Raw genomic sequence first — 20,743 nt, 5'->3', positions numbered from 1 at the left:
GGTGCCTTTGCAGATGTGCAAGCTGACCATTCTATACGCACAAATGCCCCCATATCATTAGAGATGCAGGATTTTGAACTGAGTGCGGATAACAAGCTGGAAGGTCTGACTCCTCTTTAGTCCAGAAGACACGGCACCCAGGGCTACCAAAAATAATGTCAAATGTTGATTCGTCTGACTACAGTACAGTTTTCCACTTTGCAACAGACTATTTTAAATGAGCTTTGGCCCACAGCAGATTGCAGCATTTCTGGTTCATGTTCAGATATGGCTCCTCCTTTGCATGACAGGAGTTTTCACTTTCATTTTTGGGTGGCACGGTAAAGAGTGTTCACAGACAGTGATTTCCAGAAGTATCCCTGAGCTCATGCAATGATGTCCATCACAGAAGCATGCCTGTTTTAATGCAGTGCTGTCTGAAGACCCGAAGATCACAGATATTCAATATAGCGTTTTGGCCTATAGGCATCATCTCAGTATTTTTTTCAGCCAGCAATTCCTGTAATGTAAATGTCATCCTAGTGGCTAACTCGCTGCTGGATTTCTTTTACAACTGGCGGGAGGGTCCTCCGATGCCTCCCTGGCCTCTCCTGTCCCGGCAGGGAGCCAGGCACTGAAGCCCACCAACTTACCATAGAGCTGGTCGGGGACTGGATCTTCTCCAATCATATCTATGGTCTTAGAAACCAGAAGCAACGAGTATTTTGTCACTTCCAGTCTTCTGTTTACAAGCTACTGCTAGCTTGTATGTGCATTGGATCAAACCGATCTTGGTCTGACCTGATGCTGTTAAAAGGCAGAGGAGACATCTTGAGTCTAATTGCCTAAAAACGGACATAACAAACAGAACAGATGTAAATGGATGGCATCCATTTAAAAAAACAGAACTGAACAGAAGTGGATGTAAACAGATGAGCTGGCACCTGCTGGCATCCTGACAACCAGTGACTTATCTCTACTGTCAGCTGCGAACAAAAGGGGGGGCAGTGTGAGGAAGGAGAGGAGCAGTGTGTACATACACTCCCTCACTTGCTGGCGCTGAATGCAATTGGCGCTCCTCTGTTTACTTTAGAAAGAGAGGCCACTCTGCCGAATTAGAGAAGGAAGGAAAGAAAGGGGGGGGGGGGTGTCACACCTTTTTTGTCCTCACAAACACCTGAGACTGTGGCTCTTCCATCTGCATAGGACTATGCTACTCCCATTAAATTTTAGTTTTGGGAATATATATCATACAGGATAAAAATCAATAAAAGCCCTTGGACTTGGGAAACTGAAGCAACCAGATGCATAAACACAGGGGCTACTCTGCTTATATAACCATGAAAGTACCAGTACAGGTCACTGGCTTAACATAAAAACTTTGTCATGTCTTGTAGTTCACCAATTAGAAGCCTCTCTAGAATGCCACAGACCAGAGCAGAGCAATAGGACCCTGCAAATGATGTCCACAAGAGATTAAATCTACGGCCAGACTCACACTAGAGCATTATAAAAAGTCACATAATCAAGTGTCTGTTAAAATGCATTGTGCATGTCTGCATTTTTAAAAACTATGTACATTTATTGTATTATCATCTGTAACAACCAATACAAAAAAAATTGTATTTACCTTTAAATTAGTCATCTTGGAGTATGATACAAGATTTGTATTCATAGACCATTGGTTATATGCAGGCTACCTTCAGGTGAATGGACACTATATAAAACTTGCTATAGTGGTCCCTAGTGCTCACTCATCTAAACCTGCACACTCCGTGAGACTTCAAATTTTTTTTTGCAAGCAATAAGAAGTGATCAAATACATGGGGGGGGGGCTCATGTCTGGTACTATACTCCTGGATGAGGAATTTACAGGCAAGTCAAAATTCCCATTGTCTTAATTGTACAGTACAGGAGACAAGACTTGTTTTCATAGACTACAGGATGCACCCAAGCAGTAAACTGAGGGTTGGGCAACAACAACTGCCAATAGACCCCCAAAAACAAGAGTTAAGAACCGAGAAATACTCAGACAGCTTAAAAGTACAGTGCTGAAGAAGCTCACATCCACTGAGGCCTGAACATCTATTTAGAAAAACTAAAAAAAAAAAGACGTGTAAACAGAGGACCAGGTGGGAGCCTTGAAAAGCTAAGATACAGATGTTATATGATAAATAGCTTAAGAGACTAATAGCCTTGGTGCAATGAGCTCTGACATGGAAGGGAGGAACCGTTTCATTAAGGGCGTAGACCCTATAAATAATTTGCCTAATCCACCTGGCATTAGTGTATCAGAAAGCAGGATCCAGTCTACGAGGACAAATAGGCAGAACAAAGAGGAACTCATTTTGCAAAAGCCATGGCTGATAGGTGAACTCAACTGTCCTGACCTAATCCAAGCAGTGAAGGGCAATTTACTTGGCATTTTTGGGACAGGACAGGGGGGAAATAATAATGTTCTCACTGAGATGGAAAGAAAAAGCCACCTTCGATAAAAAGGAAGGTTTTGGTCTCACCACAATCTTAACTACACTTTAATGGCATCCCAGTCTTAGTCTATAGGGTTCAATATTGGGTTGGCCCACCCTTTGCAGCTATAACAGTTTTAGCTCTTTTGGGAAGGCTGTCCACAAGGTTTAGGAGTGTGTGTATGGGAATGTTTGACCATTCTTCCAGAAGCTCATTTGTGAGGTCAGGCACTGGAAGGGAAGGCCTGGCTCGCAGTCTCCACTCTATTTCATCCCAAAGGTGTTCTATCAGGTTGAGGACAGGACTCTGTGCAGGCCAGTCAAGTTCCTCCACCCCAAACTCACTCATCAATATCTTTATGGACCTCGTTTTGTACACTGGTGAGCAATCATGTTAGAACAAGAAGGGTGGCCATCCTCAAAACTGTTCCCACAAAGTTGGGAAAGTGATATTGTCCAAAATGTCTTGGTATGTTGATGCCTTAAGAGTTCCCTTCACTGGAACTAAGGGGCCAAGCTCAACCCAAGAAAAAACCCCACACCACAACCCCCCCCCCCACCAAATTTGACACAATGCAGTCAGGCAAGTACCGTTCTCCTGGCAACTGCCAAACCCAGACAACTCCATCGGATTTCAAGACAGAGAAGCGTGATTCATCACTCCAGAGAACACGTTTCCACTGCTCTAGACTCCATTGGCGGTGTACTTTACACAACTGCATTCAACGCTTTGCATTGCACTTGGTGTTATAAGGCTTGAATGCAGCTGCTCGGCCATGAAAAAACATTCCATGAAGCTCTCTATGCATTGTGGTTGTGCTAATCTGAAGGCCACATGAAGCTTACATGTCTTTAGCTATTAACTCTGCAGACCCCGCTCTGCCATAAAGCGATAGGCCACATAAAATGACAGAGTTGCTGCTATTCCCAGTTGCTTCCACATTGTTATAATACAACAGTTGACTGTGGAATATTTAGTAGCAAGGAAATTTCATGGATGGACTTACTGCACAGGTGGCAACCTATCATGGTACCACACTTGAATTCACTGAGCTCCTGAGACCAATCCATTCTTTCACAAATATTTGTAGAAGTAGTCTGCATACCTAGGTGGTTTGATTTCATATACCTGTGGCCATGGAGGTGATTGGAACACCTGAATCCAATGATTTGGAGGGGTGTCCCAATACGTTTGGCAATACAGCGTATGTGCAAACCAAGAACGGCTCTTTACAAGAAACAGCTACCACATCAGAAAAATGCCTAACAAATGTATTGGGCACCAAAGTAGGTCTCCCTTTATACGAGATCTTCCACCAAGTTGACATCACAATGTGACACGAGGCCACACCTATGATCCACTATTGCTAAGAGAGAGCCGCCCCAGTGGGGTAAACACAGAATGGAGTGGGGACTGGATGGGGTTTTGAGTGTCCAGATACTGGAGCCATTATAACCCAGGCACTGACTGTGTTCTTGTGGCTGTGTAACTGTAGCAGAACACACATGCTGTATGCATTTTCAGCGAATACAGTAGCAGGAATGTGTCAGTAGACATTACCAACTGCATCAGGCGGAGAGAAAACAAAGCCAATTTTAAATATATTGCTCCAAGGAATGGTAGAGACAAAATGGCTGGGGGTACCACAATTAAGTGAATAACTCCAAATGCTTCTGCCTATAAAACCGCATTGCTATCCTATTAAAGGCCAGTAACTGGTGTCAACATACAGGGAAATCTTATCTTACCCCTTCTACGTTATTGGGCCCTTTTAAGGGTCTAGGCTTTGCCCTTTATGTTGGGCATGCTCTCAAAGGGGCCGACCAGGTATGGAAACCATAGAAATGGACCATGGTTCTGGATATGAATAGCTTTCTGAGGCCAACTACACACGTTACACTTTGAGCTGAGGTGAACATCTAATGCAGGCTTCAGTGTCCGAAACAAATGTTACAAGCTGCCCCCCACACAGTCACCAAGGTAACACCAAAAAGATGGTGATCCAAAAGCCGACGTATAGCCTAAAATAAAAAAAAAAAAAAACAAAAAAAAAAACACACACACTTTTTCAGGAGGAGAACAGGTCCATCACCTAAAGACATTCCATCAAAAAACTGAAGTCTCCCAGAGGGGTAGGGATAGTTCAGTGCACACTTGGGGCAGCCCTACCTAGCAAATGTTTGCCTATTTCCAGTCACCTTAGGGTAGCCTGTATACAGCTCATCTTCTGTGAATAAGCTACTTGTGTTAAGAACTGTACAATTAAGATATGACATTATGATATGATGCAATCACTCATGACAGTAAGCAGGTTAATTCCTTACTCACCGATTCCTCGCAGGTGACTTTCCAGGATCTTCTTGAACTGAAGCAAGACGTGCTGTCAGTGGTTTAGTAGAATCCTGGTGAACAAGGCTAAACCAGTATAAAAAGAAGGCAATATTAATCAAAGAACATGTATACTGTACCATATGAAAGATAAGACATTTAAGCAATCAATAGCTTCTAACCTAGACTGCAATACATTCACGTTTAATGCCCCTTACCTAATGGGCACTGGCTTTCAAGGAGAATGAAAAAGAGGTCCATTACATAAATAAAAAAAACACAACACACTCTTATTTTAGGGTTCTACCTGCCCCTTTTACTTCTCACACCTTGTGCATTCTTCAACATTACATCTTCAGATTTTGGGGGAGGTTGGGGGAAGGGACTAATCTAAACCAAGACACAATAAGAACATTATGTACCTTTCAAAGCAGAGTGGAGGACTGGGAGTCCCAAACATTTCCAACTATTTTAAAAGCAGCCAATATAGAACCTCTTGCTCTTCTACAAGCTCAAAAAGAAATACCCTTATGTGTATCTCTCAATGTAGTAGACTCACTCTATTCCTATTTCCAACCTGGTTTGGCTCCCACCAAATCTTTGACTGGTAGCTTGGGATCCTCTGAAAACAGTCCCAATGATGGGACACAAACTGTTTTCTAAATGTAGATTACAAAACATTAAAACTTTTATACATCAAGGATTCCCACACAGCCTTGAACTGAGAATTTTTCCATCATGTGCTGTTACATTTTATCTTTGATCAAAGGCCAGGCACTCCAATTTATATTAACAAAAAAAAAAATTTCAATTTGAATTCAGTTGCTGAACGGACGCCCCCCACGCACACTTCGCTGCTGGCCCACTTCCTCTCTCCTCCTCCATGCCCATGTCTTGTGAGGAGCGGAGAGTACGAGATATAACACATTTTGACGCTTTGCATTGCACTTGGTGATAGAAGACTTGAATGCAGCTGCTTGGCCATGGAAGGCCACACAAAGTTTGGAGGTCTTTAGCTATTGACTCTGCAGGCAGTTGGTGACTTCTGCGCACTTCAGCATGCACTGACCCCTCACTGTCATTTTATGTGGCCTACCGCTCCGTGGCTGAGTTGCTGTTCCCAGTTGCTTCCCTTTGTTATACCACCACTAACAGTTGGCCGTGGAATATTTAGTAGCAAGGAAATTTCACAGATGAAATTTCTACACCTGTGGCCATGGAGGTGATTGGGACAATCCAATGATTTGGAGGGGTCCAATCCAATGATTTGGAGGGGTGTCCCAATAATTTTGGCAGTATAGTATAAAATGCGCACACACCACACACAATCACTTCCTAAAATTTCAGGAAGAGATCATCACGGCCCTTCTGTATCCAGAAGGTGCTTTGGCCCAATCCCCAAAATCCAGACGCAGCGAGTCGGCTGCATGAAAAGCATTTTCTTGATATCCATTCTAGTTCCTCCAAACCAAAGGTCACACCAAAGAAGATGTTGTGTCTGTAGCAGACAGGGAATAAGACACAACACGTGTCCCTCCTGTCCCAACCAACCTGGTCTCTGCATCAAGGACTGCTTCCATCACTACCACACACTAGTGGAGTATTAGTATAGGGTACAGCATGGCACAGTCTAGAGCACATCTTCACAATTCTCACACAAGGGAGATTTCTCATCAACAGTTAAAAAAAACACACAACACAACAAGGAACATCATATAGGGGGGCCTGGGGTGGTCAGATCACTCTTATGCTTCGGCATAAATTTTTTTTTACTTTTTTGGCAGAGATTTCTTCATCCACATCGATAGAGGGGAAGAGGGAGAGGTGAAGAGGCAAAATACTCACCATGCCTCTTATTAAAATTCCTTGTGGTATCTACTATCCAAAATGGGGTCACTGGGCATTGGGGGGGGGGGGGGGGGGGGTTGTACTATCCTGGCATTTCAGGGCCTTCGAAAACTATGATAGGTAATGAGAAAGTGACAAGGGAGAAAAAATAGCATGGGCAGGTTTGGGCGCTTGTCCAAGTAGCCCAAGTTCTTCCATGGAGGGTAGTGCATGCTTCCATGGTGCCCCCCCCCTTCCCCTCCGATCAATCCAAGGTGCTTGCAGGTTATATCATATAAGGAGGTGGGTCGGCGGGGATCAGCACCAGAACATGCAGCTCCCCCTCCACCCAAGTATCCTACCCTCCTGACCCCGTCCTCTGCCATGCTAAACTCTTACCTGCATACCCCTGTCCTCTGCCCTACCTACTACTGACCTTTGTACACTGCCCTACATTCTACTTACACTGGCCAGAAATCAGAGCAGATAGCCAGGCTTGTAACCAATTGGAAAAGAAAAAAAGCCTGCACCAATGTTCTGCTTTCACGAAGAACTCCAGTATCAGCCTTGAGGTGGAAGCCAATTACTCCCCCAACATGAAAAAAAATTGTTAATGAAAGCGAATGCAGAGATTCTCACTGAAGCTAAAATTTTAACGATAGGCCAAGTTGATTTCTACAGTGACAGTTTTACAAGATTATTCCAAGTTTTCTACATGCAGTTTTTACTTTTTATTGGGGGCTTACTGGTTAACCACTTGCCTAACGGGCACTTTCACCCCCTTCCTGCTCAGGCCAATTTTCAGCTTCTATTGCTGTCGCACTTTGAATGACCATTGTGCGGCCATGCAACACTGTACCCAAATTAAAATTTTTATCTTTTTTTTTGAGACATATAGAACTGTTGGTGCTATTTAATCACCACTGGGTTTTTTTTTGCTAAACAAAAACGAAAAAAGACCAAAAACTTTGAAAATAAAATTCTTCATTCAGTTATAGAATTTTGCAATTCGGTAATTTTTCTCCTTCATGGATGTGCACTGATGAGGCTGCACTGACTAACAATGACTAGCAGCACTGATTGACACTATTGGCACTGCACTGATGTCCTGATGTGCAATATACAGTTGCCGATTAGCGGCTCTTCTCACGCAGTGACAGCGTGAGGAACGTGCAGCCAATAACTGGCAAATGTATTTACATGATCAGTTGTGTCATGTGTTAAAAAAGGCATAGTAATTGGCCCTCTACTATGTCATGTGAACAGCTGTGTCCAAAGGACACAGCGATCAGAGAGCACCAGGTGCACACTGCTGGGTGCGTATTCTGGGAGGAAGTCAAAAAGATGCCCTCCCAGAACTAGACAACCATGCTGTAGCCATCATATAGCCCGGTCATCAAGTGGTTAATTACTTAAAAAATAAAAAATTGCCACTCCTTGGTGATTATCTTTTCCATGCTGTCCAGGTAGATCTCCACCTCTCAAAAGGTTGCCTACCCCTGATCTAGTTACTTTACTACCCCCCCAACCCAAGTCAACCATTCTGTATCCCACGTATTTATTTCAAATCAACACATTAAAGAAAACATGGAAAATGAAACCAGATAAAATTAAATTAATATGACTCATAAAAACATGACATGTTTATCAAGCAGAATACAAAATATTACAGCAGTTTAGAACCATAAGGATCAGAATTTATTTGATCAACCTACTAGTGTGTCGCATACTGTACAAACTTTGATTTCAGAGTTACTCACCAGCCCTCCATCCAATCAGAACAATATCAGCGACCACTGAGGTGAAATGATTGGACAGTGTGATCGTGAAGGGCAAGGGTACAGCTCTGAAGTTTAAACTCAAGTCAAGGAATCAAGTAAATACAAAGAAATACAGCATTCCCTTCCACAACCATCTTTTTACACAGTAGGAACTTGGAGGGACACGCACAGCCACCTATACAGGTTAATGGCTGTACACTATGGCATGAACAAAAGAAGAGCAGTTTATTATTTGTAGTTAGCATACACTAACAACTGTTGGAGAAAAAAAAAAAAAAAAAGTAAAAATGTACCTTTGCCAGGCAAGATCTTCCTCTAAAAAGATATTGCGACTAGACTTTCTTCCTCCCACTGGTGTGCGAGGTTCTCCAGGATCCAATACAGAAACAGAACATGAGGAATCGGACAATGCATTCAGGTCTTCTCCGATGACATGGCTATCCGTGGAGTGTGCATAGTTTACAGCAATCTTGCAACAGTAGGTACAAGCCCTAAGATCACCTTCAGGACACAAACATATTGCATTAAAAACACACTATTAAAGTCATAAAAAGTGTAACTTTAAAACTTTTGATTACTGTTAGGATTTTCCCCTCATTTTCTGTCCTGGTTAAAGCTGTGCTAGAAATGATACAAAGGAATATATGCAACAGCTATACAGGCAGCAATAAAAAGCTGATAGGGCTTTAAATAAACACAGGCTCATTTTGTACAGTTTATTAAAATCCAGTGAATCAATCTATTTTAATTGCCACCAGCAACGATTTTCTAAATGTGCAAAAATGTAGAACTTCAATTCACTGTTACCACTGCAACAGTTTTTAGTGTGTACAGGTGAAACTCGAAAAATTAGAATATCGTTCAAAAGTTAATTTATTTCAGTAATGCAACTTAAAAGGTGAAACTAATATATGAGATAGACTCATTACATGGAAAGCAAGATAGTTCAAGCCGTGATTTGTCGTAATTGTGATTATTATGGGTTACAGCTCATGAAAACCCCAAATCCACAATCTCAGAAAAATAGAATATTACATGCAATCAATAAAACAAGGATTGTACATACAGCAATATCGGACCTCTGAAAAGTATAAGCATGCATATGTACTCAGTACTTGGTTTGGGCCCCTTTTGCAGCAATTACTGCCTCAATGCGGCGTGGCATGGAAGCTATTAGCCTGTGGCACTGCTGAGGTGTTGTGGAAGACCAGGATGCTTCAATAGCGACCTTCAGCTCTTCTGCATTGTTCAGTTTCATGTCTCTCATCTTTCTCTTGGCAATGCCCCATAGATTCTCTATGGGGTTCAGGTCAGACGAGTTTGCAGGCCTTTTAAGTTGCATTACTGAAACAATCAAGCACAGTAATCCCACGGTCATTGAACCAGGTTTTGGTGTTTTTGGCAGTGTGGGCAGGTGTCAAGTCCTGCTGGAAAATGAAGTCAGCATCCCCATAAAGCTCGTCTGCGGAAGGAAGTATGAAGTGCTCCAAAATCTCCTGGTAGACGGCTGCGTTGACCCTGGACTTAATGAAGCACAGTGGACCAACACCAGCAGATGACATGGCTCCCCAAATCAACACAGACTGTGGAAACTTTACACTGGACTTCAAGCATCTTGCAGTATGTGCCTCTCCATTCTTACTCCATACTCTGGGTCCTTGGTTTCCAAATGAGATGCAAAAGTTGCTCTCATCAGAAAAGAGGACTTTGGACCACTGAGCAACAGACCAGGTCTGTTTTTCTTAGCCCAGGTAAGACACTTCTGACATTATTTGTTGTTCAGGAGCGGCTTGACAAGAGGAATACGTCATTTGAAGCCCATGTCAAGGATCCGTCTGTGTGTGGTGGCTCTTGATGCACTGACTCCAGCCTCAGTCCACTCCTTGTGAAAGTCCCCAACACTTTTGAATGGCCTTTTCCTGACTATCCTCTCTAGGCTGCGGCCATCCCTGCTGCTTGTGCACCTTTTTCTTCCACACTTTTCCCTTCCACATAACTTTCTATTAATGTGCTTTGATACAGCACTTTGAGAACATCCAACTTCTTTTGCAATTACCTTTTGAGGCTCTCTCTCCTTATGGAGGGTGTCAATGATGGTTTTCTGCACAACTGTCAGGTCAGCAGTCTTTCCCATGATTGTGATTCCTACTGACCAAGACAGACCATTTAAAGGCTCAGGAACCCTTTGCATGTGTTATGGCTTAATTAGCTGATTAGAGTGGGACACTTTGAGCCTAGAATATGGCACCTTTTCAAAATATTCTAATTTTCTGAGATTGTGGATTTGGGGTTTTCATGAGCTGTAAGCCATAATCATCACAATTATGACAAATCACAGCTTGAACTATTTTGCTTTGCATGTAATGAGTCTATCCCATATATTAGTTTCACCTTTTAAGTTGCATTACTGAAAAAAATGAACTTTTGCACGATATTCTAATTTTTTGAGTTTCACCTGTATATGGTGGGGGGAGATTTACTAAAAATAACGCAGACAGGATCTGGAGCAGCTGTGTTTAGTTAATCATCTATCCTCAGCTTGTTCAGTTACACTTTGAAAATAAAGATAGATGCCGACTGGTTGCCATACACAGCTGCTCCAGATACTGGCAGCTCTACTCCAGGCATAGTAAAATTCATCTCAGGGTTTCCAAGAATCCTCAGAGCCCTGCTCTTGTGATTGACTCCTTGTTTTCTCCCCACAGTCCTCTGGAACACACAGGTCCCAGAAGATTGCAAGACCATTCACAAAGCGCAGCACGGCTCACGCATTTGCAGCGGACAGCTGGCTGTGAAGCCACAAGTATTCACAGCTGGCTGCCCACAGCCAATATGCCAGCACCAGGGACTGAAGGAAAGTGAAGAAGCCAGCTCAGGAAAGCACAGCATTGGATCCTGGGCCAAGCGAGTGTGTTTATTAAAAGTCAGCAGCTACAGTTTGTTGTAGCGGAAAAGTTTTAATACAACTTTTAAAACCCATGTAACAGCATGTTACTTAGCGAGAAAAAAACATCATACTTGCAAACCAACATTCTTCTTACACTTTAAATCCTATAACCACTAAACTGTACCTGGAGGGAGGCAGCTAAGCTTAAAATTGGAAGTATTCATAATGCAATTTGTTTAGCAATATCTGTCATCTTACTAATTTTAAATGTATTTCTTGCCAGCATCTCTTAGTAAATAATCCTTTACATACTCTGTGTCAAAGTCACGTCATTGTTATTTAAGGTCAGTGCTACCGCTAGCAAGTTGTGTCATTTTCACCTAGTAGTTTTTTTTATCAGAGGTTATCTTAACAAAATGTCTGGTTTTGTAAAGACTGCCTAATGTACAGTGGATGCATTCATTACAACTAGAGAAGAAGTATTAACACAAAGGGAAACTTTTGTTTAATGTGTATTAAAGACACCCTGTTACCATCTCACCATCTTAAATATGCAGGTAAACACAGAAAAAACAAGTATTCAAAATGTTTACTTGCAATAATGTTTTTTTTTTAAAATCAGGCTTTTACCAACCTGTATAACCCATGAATTTCCCAGGAATCTCCTGGTTGCAGCAGCGGCTGCAGAAGATCTGACCACAAAGTCGACAGTGATGCCTCCGCCGGAACGTGGTAAACTTCTCACTGCAATCATAACACTCTTTACACTGGCTATCGGGCATCCAGTACTGCTTTAAGTCGCTGTCCTGGTGAAGCACAAAACAGCCATTTTACATAACCTAAATCATGTGAGCTACATTTACTTCAATTAGGACCTAGTGCTACAATCAAACAAAAAGGCTCCTTGTCTACCAAGGTATGCTTATAAACATCCTGGTACTTAAAGCGAAACTAAACAACTGAACGAAAACTAGGTCAAAAATAAAAAATTGAAAAAATAGTACTCTTGTAACGACCCAAATGGAAATGCATGCATAGGTCATGTACATGTATGCAAGCATATGTCCCCATTCATGTGAGGTATTACCATGAACGTCGGATTGAGAGCAATAATTTTGGAGCCATAATGCATGGTTAACTCTAAACCAGGGGCGGACTGACCATTCGAGCACTCAGGCACTGCCTGAGGGCCTGGGGTCAGTAGGGGGCCCCATGAAATGCTCCTGGTACCTTTTACAGGCTTTTTTGGGTGTGCTTTGAGTGTGGGCAAGGACACAGGGGCCCCATGACTTGTCAGACCGCCACTGCTCTAAACTGATAAGATTTTAAAGCATTGCCTATAAACTCCAGTAGAAAAGTGGCTATATATACCCGACCAAAAGAATATTAATCTATCTCATAAATTACCTGGCTCTTTCCTTCCATAATCTCTTTTAAGCGCTTGAGTACAGTGCTCAGGCTGCGGAGCTGTACAGCAGTGCGAGGATCGTGACCCAAGGGTGGTTCTACCTTTCTTCTGGTCTCTGGAAAAAAAAATTATTGCCCACATTCCTTATACAGTTCAACCAAATATGTCCTAATTTAAATTAAAAATGTATATGTCAAACAGGTCAAGCTTTACTGGTCAAATGAATAAGTGAAAACAAATGCGTTTTGTTAGTGTTTGACTGGTTGCTCTGGACAACATTTAAAATAGTTCTGTTCTCCAACTTTCTAGCAAAATGTGGTTTATCAGTTTTAAAGAATGAAGATACTAAAAGGTGCGCTAGCATTGGAGAACCCCTATAAAAAGTTATGTTTCTACACCCCTGGTAGGATTGCAAGGCATTTCCTGTCCCATCCTACCTCCTACTTTTGAGGTTGCCCAGATCTCCGAGACATGAAGCACATTTGGTGGATGTGCCCTAAAAAGTTAAGAGCATGTGGATATGGGTATACATGATGGTCAATATGAAATTCCATGTTAATCTGAGCAAAAATACCTGAGAGATGATTTTACACCAACCAATAAAGAACATCACCCTTCAAGAACGCATGCTAAATTACACACATCTTTATAGCCAAACAAATGATAGCAAAAGCATGAAGGTTGTTGACACTTAACTTTGACAAAGTAAAAACCCAGGTATATGGCAAACTCACAAATGAAACCCGCACAGTGGTCCTCTGTGATTCGCAAGTCTGAATACCGGATGGTACTAACTTTGGTGAGACGATTTTGCACATTCCCCTCTGAACACCTCTTGGAACTGTAACCTAACTGCCACAGAATTCTCTAACGCCAACAGCCTTTGGGGTTCCCCCCAATCCCTCTTCATCCCTTTACCCCCTTCTCTTCACTTCGCTAACTTTTTCCTCCCTTCTTGTTCTACCTCCTTACCCCCTTCCCCAAGTTTTTCTCTCTTTCTGCCTTCCCCCTTTATCATGCTGTTAGTCAATGTGGCCATTTTCCCTTACTGCCGTGACAGGGCAAGTAAACTACAACAAGCTCACCTATAAAGTCAGTACCCTAAATCATTAACTGCCACACTTACACAGGACTACTTTTCAGCAGACATTCTTGCGATATCACCTAGCACATCCTTTATCTTGTTCTTGTACCAGTAGATTGGTGGCAGTGAAACAAAAATGGGACATTACTCAGGGTTGTCAGAATAATACACTCCTAGCCCTTTGCGCTGGAGAGTTTCTTACTGCATTATGACTCTCACCTTTTATTTTTGTATGAACCAGATACAATTGTATTTTTTTTTTCCTCTAAGGCTTGCTGTACGTTTTATATGTACCTAAACTGTGTATACACAAAATCAACTTCCAATTCAGACCTTCCAAATGAAAATTTCCTAAGGAAAAACTCCAAACATTTCTCATATGCGAACAGAACTAATGATTTTCATTTAAATGTGAACTGTTTGAGAAACAAAATTGGATACACAAGGCTGTGCATGATCAGAAAACAAAAAAAAATCTATGCAACGTTTCTACAAAAAAAAAAAAAAAAAAAAAAAAGTCTGTTTGACAATTCGAACCATTCTTGGGTTTGACTTGATGTGAAACAAAGGAAAAAAAAAATAATCAGACAATCGTTTGCCTGATTTTTGTATAGTGTGTACCCAGCTTTTAGGCTAGGTACCATGCTGTCTGTGATGCCAGACAGACAATGCTTCAACCACAAAAAAAAAAAAAAAAAAAAAAAAGAGCAAGATCAAAACCATCTGATACTGCTAGATCAGTTCTGCTGCACCAAACCTTTTACCCAGATTTTGACTGCAGATGCAAAAATCAAAAAAAGCAAAAAACTGACATCTTTGGAGGCATTTTGGGTGCCAAGACTGTTTACCTTATCTTAGGTCTAGTCTCAGGTCTAATAAAAAAACATCCAAAAAACACATATTAAATATGCTTCAAATTAAACAGCTTTGTAATACGTACAGCATAATTTTAGAAACGCGATCCTTTAAAACGTAAGTAAGTCTTAAAAAAAAAAAAATTCTGACAATTTCATAAAAAGATGATAGTCTACAAACCTGAACTTGTTGAAGACCTTCTCTCTCCAAGTAACTGCTTTTTATACTGCACTGGAAACTTAACAGGCTGTGATGTTGGTGAGTGATGAGGACTGGACCACGTGTTTCTTATTGCAGGGTCCCCAGGACCAGACTCCGTCCTTTCTGTAGTAGATACCACTCTGACCTCATCTGAAATAATTCCATTATCTAAATTAGTGTGTAATTACACCTTTTCACTTAATAAAAGCAGGACAGGCAAAAAAAAAAAAAAAAAAAAAAAAAAAAAAAAAAAAAAAAAAACTTTGCAGGGATTTTCATTCTCTCTGTTTTAGGTATAGAAAGTGAATGGAAATCTCCCCAATGGGACACAGACAGCAAAAAACTAATAGGAGTTATAATCCTCTCTTACGCTAGCCAAAATGGGGGGACAAAAAAAAAAAAAAAAATCTCTCTACTTAGCTGTAAAATCCATTTCTTGGTGTACATCACTGGACACAGAGCAGGCCATAATAATGACATTGTGGGTTATATGCCACCTATAGGTGAATGGACACTGACCATCAAACAGGAAGTCCTCCCCTATATAACCCCTCTTACACAGGAAGTACTCAGTTTTTGTAGCAAGCAATGAAAGTCCAGAAAGAGGTGAGGGACCTCTGTGTCCCATGATGTACTCCAAGGATTTTACAGGGAAGTATATAGAAAAAATCCAATTTTCTTTATCGTACATCACGGTACACAGAGCAGGTCATATTAACGATTATGTGGGACGTCCCTTGAGAGGTGGATGACATCACAATAACCACTGCAAACATCCCAAAAGGAGCTATTCAGCAGTTCACAAAACACTGCGACCAAAAGGCGGAATTCTCCGTGGCTCTGACATTCACCTGGTAAAACATTGTGAATGTATGAACTGAAGACCATGTAACCACCTTGCAAACCTGAGTAACTGATGCCTGGTGGCAGATAGCCAAGATGCCCCCACACTCCTGGTATAATGTGCTTTCAGCCAAAAGGTGGAACCTTGCTCTTCAAACCATAGGCTTGAATGATTAACTGACAAATCCACTTAGAAATAATTGATTTGGATGCCACCTGTCCACTCCTGGGTCCTTCCGGCAAAAGAAGGAATCAGCCTAATCTGCGCCGACCACATCCAGGGCATGCAAAGATATTTCTTTTGCCGACTGAGGCCTAGGAAAGAATGAAGGCAGAACAATGTCCTGAATAAGATGAAAACTAAAAGCCAACTTTGGCTAAAAAGGATGGATGAAGCGGCAACACCACCTTACCTGATGTAAAACCAAAAATGGTTCTCTACAAGAAAGAACTGCCAACTCCGATGCTCTTCTTGCAGAGGTGACCAAAAACAGAACCTTTCACGTTAGCAGAACTAACAGAATTTCCCTGATTCAATTGGTGGTTTCTGTAAAACTGAAAAGACGAATTTCAAGTCCAAAAAGGACAGTAAGCATCACTCCCTGTATATATAAAAAAAAAAAAAAAAAAAAATCACAAACCAAAGAGTGAGAAAATCAGTCTTTGAAAAAAACAGCCAAGGATGAAACCTGACCCTTAATAGTACCAAACAGTCAACTTCTTTTCTACTGATAATAGTAAATAATAATCCCAATCAAATATTTCTGGTGGTGCCATTTTCGATCCTCACACCAGGAAACATATGCCTTCCAAGTTCTATATTAAATGTTCCTAGAAACCAGCTTCCTAGCATTCAACATTGTGTAGATAACCAAGTCTGACATCCCTATCTTTCAAGATTTGGGTCTCAATAGCCATGCTGTCAAATTCAGAGACCGTAAAGCTGGGTGTAATATAGGTCCCCAAGACAGCAGGTCTGGCCAATCTGAAAGAGGCTATGGATTGCCCACCGCTAGCCAGACAATATCCACGTACTAAGACCTCCTGGGCCAGGCTGGTGCCACAAATATCACAGTAATCACCTCTTCTTGAATCCTGTGTAATAGCTGCGGGATTAGCTGAATTGGGGAAAAGGCATAAATTACTAAAAGCATCCAGCCCTAGCAAAAGAGGGTCCACAAACCTGTCAGCCAACAGATATACACTTCAGGGTGCAGGGCCCAACTGCCAACAACTGCCAACGACTGCGGTAGTCTGACTGCCAATTTTCTATCCTTGGAATGAATCCTGCTGACAGAACTGGAACATGCCCTTCTGCCCAATCCAGAATGTGATTTACCTCGTCCTGAGCCCTCATTCTCTTGGTACCGCTTTGGTGGTGGATTTATGCCACTGCTGTGGCATTGTCAGACTGAACCCTGACTGGACAGCCACGAAGCCTGGTCGTCCAATATCTCAGGGCAAGCCGCACCACCCGAAGCTCCAGGATATTGATGGAAAGGATCTTTTCCTGTGGTGACCGTGTCCCATGGACTGTGGTCCCTTCTAGAACAGCCCCCCCAACCCGAGAGGCTGGCATCGGTTGTTACCAGCTTCCAAATCACTGGATGGGAGAGATCTTCCCTTTTCCAAATTCTGAACTTCCAACCACCAATTCAAGCCATACAGCATCCGGAGGGGGGGATGGGTCTGGTGACAAAAATGTGGCAATCCCGTGCTGGAATCTTTTTTGTTCCATGCTGACAGAACATTCCTTTGCAAAGGTCTTGAGTGGAACTGTGCATAGGGCACTGCCTCTTATGAAGATACCATCTTCCCCATTAACTTCATGCAGAGATGAAGGGAAGGATACTTCCTGCTCCTCAAACTCCGAACCTGATTTTTCAGCTGCATGCACACTGGGCGTTTTAATAACGGTGGTAACGTTAGCTGTGTAAAGTCACGTTAAAAATGGGAGTTATTCAGCGTTTTTGTATTAGCATTTTTTGTTTGTTTTTTTTTGGTCAAAAAAAAAAAACAAGTCCAAAAATGCTGGTTTGCCGCAATTTACTTCGTTTTTCAGCGTTAGAGTATTTTTACAGCTAAACAACTCCTCTAGAAGCCCACTAGTTCTGGGTTTTCTTTCCAGCCAAAAAAACTGATTACAGTCTGTGTGTGCATGGACACATAAGATAACATGCTGGAGAGTTTATGGCTTTTGATGTTTTTTTCTACATCCAGTAAACAGCAGCTGTAAAAACGTTTAGTGTCCAAGAGGACTTCAGGTCACGGCGTTTTCCTGGAGGCAGAAACACCTCTGCCTGGACATTGTCTAGGACCAACCCCAAATACTCTGTACTGGCTGACTTCTCGAAGTTGAGCACCCAGACCAAGGGTTCCAGAGTATGAATTGCAAGGGACACATTTTTTTCTCAGGCTTGGACCAGACTGACCTGAGCAGTAGATCGTCCAGATAGCCCAAAATCGATTCTCCGAGTTCTGAGCATCCCCAGAACTGGAGCCAGAATTTTTGTTAACACTCGAGGGGCCATGGCTAGCACAAAAGGTAATGCCACAAACTGAAAATGTTGAGTTTCAAATAGCAAACCGCTGAAACTTTTGACAAGCTGGAAATATTGTCACATGCAGGTATGCGTCCTTTAGGTCTATGGACACTAGAAAGTCTCCCTCTTGTAAAGATGCAACTACGGACTGGACTGACTATCTGAAATGAATGAATCTTTAGGAACCGGTTCAGTCCCTTCATGTCCAGAATAGGGCTTACATCCCCTTTCGGTTTTGGAACTGTGAATATGTTTCAATAAAATCCCTGGAACCTTTCGTCCACTGGAACATCCACAATCACACCCTGGGACAACAGCCGGTCAAGTGCCTGAAAACAAAGATTTCCTTCTCAATGGATCTGTGGATACACTGGACCTTAACTTGGGAGGAGGAATTCCCTGAAACTCCAGTCTGTACCCCTGAGCGACTGTAGAAGTGACCCACTTGTCCTGGATCCGCTCTTTCCAGACCTCCATAAAAAAACAAAAAAAAAAAAACAAAAAAACAAATGTCTTCCTCTCCCACCCACACAAGTGGGGGTGCCCCTTCAGAATGAAGCAGACTTAGAATCTGACTTCTCCACCCAGGATTTCCTCTGACCCTGGTATTTTCTCCTAGACACATAGCCCTGTGTACAGCAAAATGCTTGTCTAACAATAGTCCTGCTTAAAGAAAGCAACACACTCCACTGAATCAAAGGATAGTATGTACACAACCCTCCTGTCTGACCCTCCCAAGGAAATACCCACGTTCCCTTAGAATAACCTGCCCTGTGTCCTGGCCATCCATCCTGGGTCCAGCAGTGGTAGCACCAAAGGAAGCAAAGGCCCACATGTAAACTGGCAGCATCTCATGTAACTAATATGGCCGACTTCCTTTTCCTGCTGCTACTGCGCATGAGTCCACACTGTAACAGACTCCCGCAAGTGACGATAGATTAGATAAGAGAGAGAACACTTACCAATCTCTCCGCACTCCCCTGAACTTTAACCAGGGACCTACCTTCACCCATCACGATGGGCCTTGTCCTAAATACATTCAAAGGACTCTGTCCCCTTTTTTAATGGGGGCCACTGCCTTGGACCTGTATTGCACCCTTCCAGAAAAACCTTGGTCAGACCAAACTGCACAAGGTTCCAAAAACACAGGGTCCAGTGCCTTAAAGCCGCATTACAGGCAAAACCCTGAGGACTGTTCTCCTTATCCAGCAAGGCTCAGGTACCATGCACTTTGGCTAGCAGCTTTTCGTTCCAGACCTCCCAGTATGCTTCACAGAGCACATTCAGCACACGTTTAGTGACCTTCCTACTTTACAGACACTGGTGAAAAAATAGAGAACTTCCTGTGTAGGAGGGGTTATATGGTGGAGGACGTCCTGTTTGGTAAGCCAGTGTCCATTCACCTATAGGTGGCATATAACCCACAGTCATTATGGCTTGCTCTGCGTCCCGATATAAAGAAAAAAAAAGAAAGTTTCGCCTTAAGTTCTACTTTAAAAACTTAAAAAAAATAAATAAATAATAATGCTTGCAACAAAAACAAGTTTAATCCCACCAGTGGATTTGGATCACAAAAAAAAAATGCATCAAGCTCACTTACTACCAGCAACTCTAACAGAAACTGTTGGTAGGTTATCTCGATGCATCTGGATAAATCTGTCACTGAAAGAAAAATCTTGCTGCTAAAACTAACCTGCTTACTCAGTAAAACAGCGTACTATATGCGGAATATTAACAAGGAATTAAACACAAATAAAAACAAAAATATGTAATACAGTTACAGCAGCAGTTTGCAATAAAGTTAATTTCATACCAAAGCATATAAAATATCTTATTTATTTAGATAGTAACTGCCCATTGCATCAAATGTCATTTGAATGTACAGCCAGTTTAAAGAGTTTCCACTTTCACACAGAGTGCTAACCCTGCTGCCAAGTTGGAGTTGCATCACTCATGCCTCTGCTGATCAGCTGACTGAACAGAGCCAGTAGGTAACAGTGCATATTTGAGCAGTGCATCAGAATGCCAAATGCAAAGTACAGTGGTAGCTTAAACACTGCTGACCAGCTCACCTTGAACAGCTGTTCAGAGGGGGCACAAACACATGGATCCCCAACAATAGACAAATGGATAAGGAGTACAGTTTTCACCAAGGACTCACGTACACAGACACAACCGGGAATACATTGACCATGTGTCAAAGAACTTACCCGTTAACCAGGGGCGGACTGACAACTCAAGGGGCCCCCGGGCAATATGGGATCATGGGGCTCCTGTGTCCTTGCCCACACTCAAAGCACACCCAAAAAAGCCTATTAAAAAAAAAAAAGAAGGTACAAGGGGCATTTCATGGGGCCCCCTACTGACCCCGGGGCAGTGCCCGAGTGCTCGAATGGTCAGTCCGCCCTGCCGTTAACTGATGTTATCCTGCTAATAACACAGACATGACGAAAAAAAAAACAAAAACACACACACGCAAAAGGAAAACACACACAAGCAAAAGGAAGGCGGCACACCAGCCTAGTGCATTACTGAGAG

General features: G+C 42.3%; 1 protein-coding gene across 1 annotated transcript in view; it reads right to left on the bottom strand.

The window, feature by feature from the left end:
* PIKFYVE (phosphoinositide kinase, FYVE-type zinc finger containing) overlaps positions 1-20,743 on the bottom strand; it is a 249,768-nt gene that overhangs the window by 204,292 nt on the left and 24,733 nt on the right. Inside the window, exons 3-7 of the mRNA XM_089671594.1 lie at positions 14,799-14,969; positions 12,679-12,794; positions 11,906-12,077; positions 8,678-8,885; positions 4,777-4,863 (exon numbers count right to left, since the gene is read on the bottom strand). Coding sequence (XP_089527720.1) covers positions 4,777-4,863; positions 8,678-8,885; positions 11,906-12,077; positions 12,679-12,794; positions 14,799-14,969 — 754 coding nt within the window. The remainder of the gene's footprint in view (positions 1-4,776; positions 4,864-8,677; positions 8,886-11,905; positions 12,078-12,678; positions 12,795-14,798; positions 14,970-20,743) is intronic.

Source organism: Staurois parvus, unplaced genomic scaffold, assembly GCF_062004578.1.
Source record: "Staurois parvus isolate SC_StPar_1 unplaced genomic scaffold, SC_StPar_1.0 ptg000011l, whole genome shotgun sequence".
In the NCBI taxonomy this organism is placed as follows: domain Eukaryota; kingdom Metazoa; phylum Chordata; class Amphibia; order Anura; family Ranidae; genus Staurois; species Staurois parvus.
This window is presented reverse-complemented; position numbering and strand designations above follow the sequence as displayed.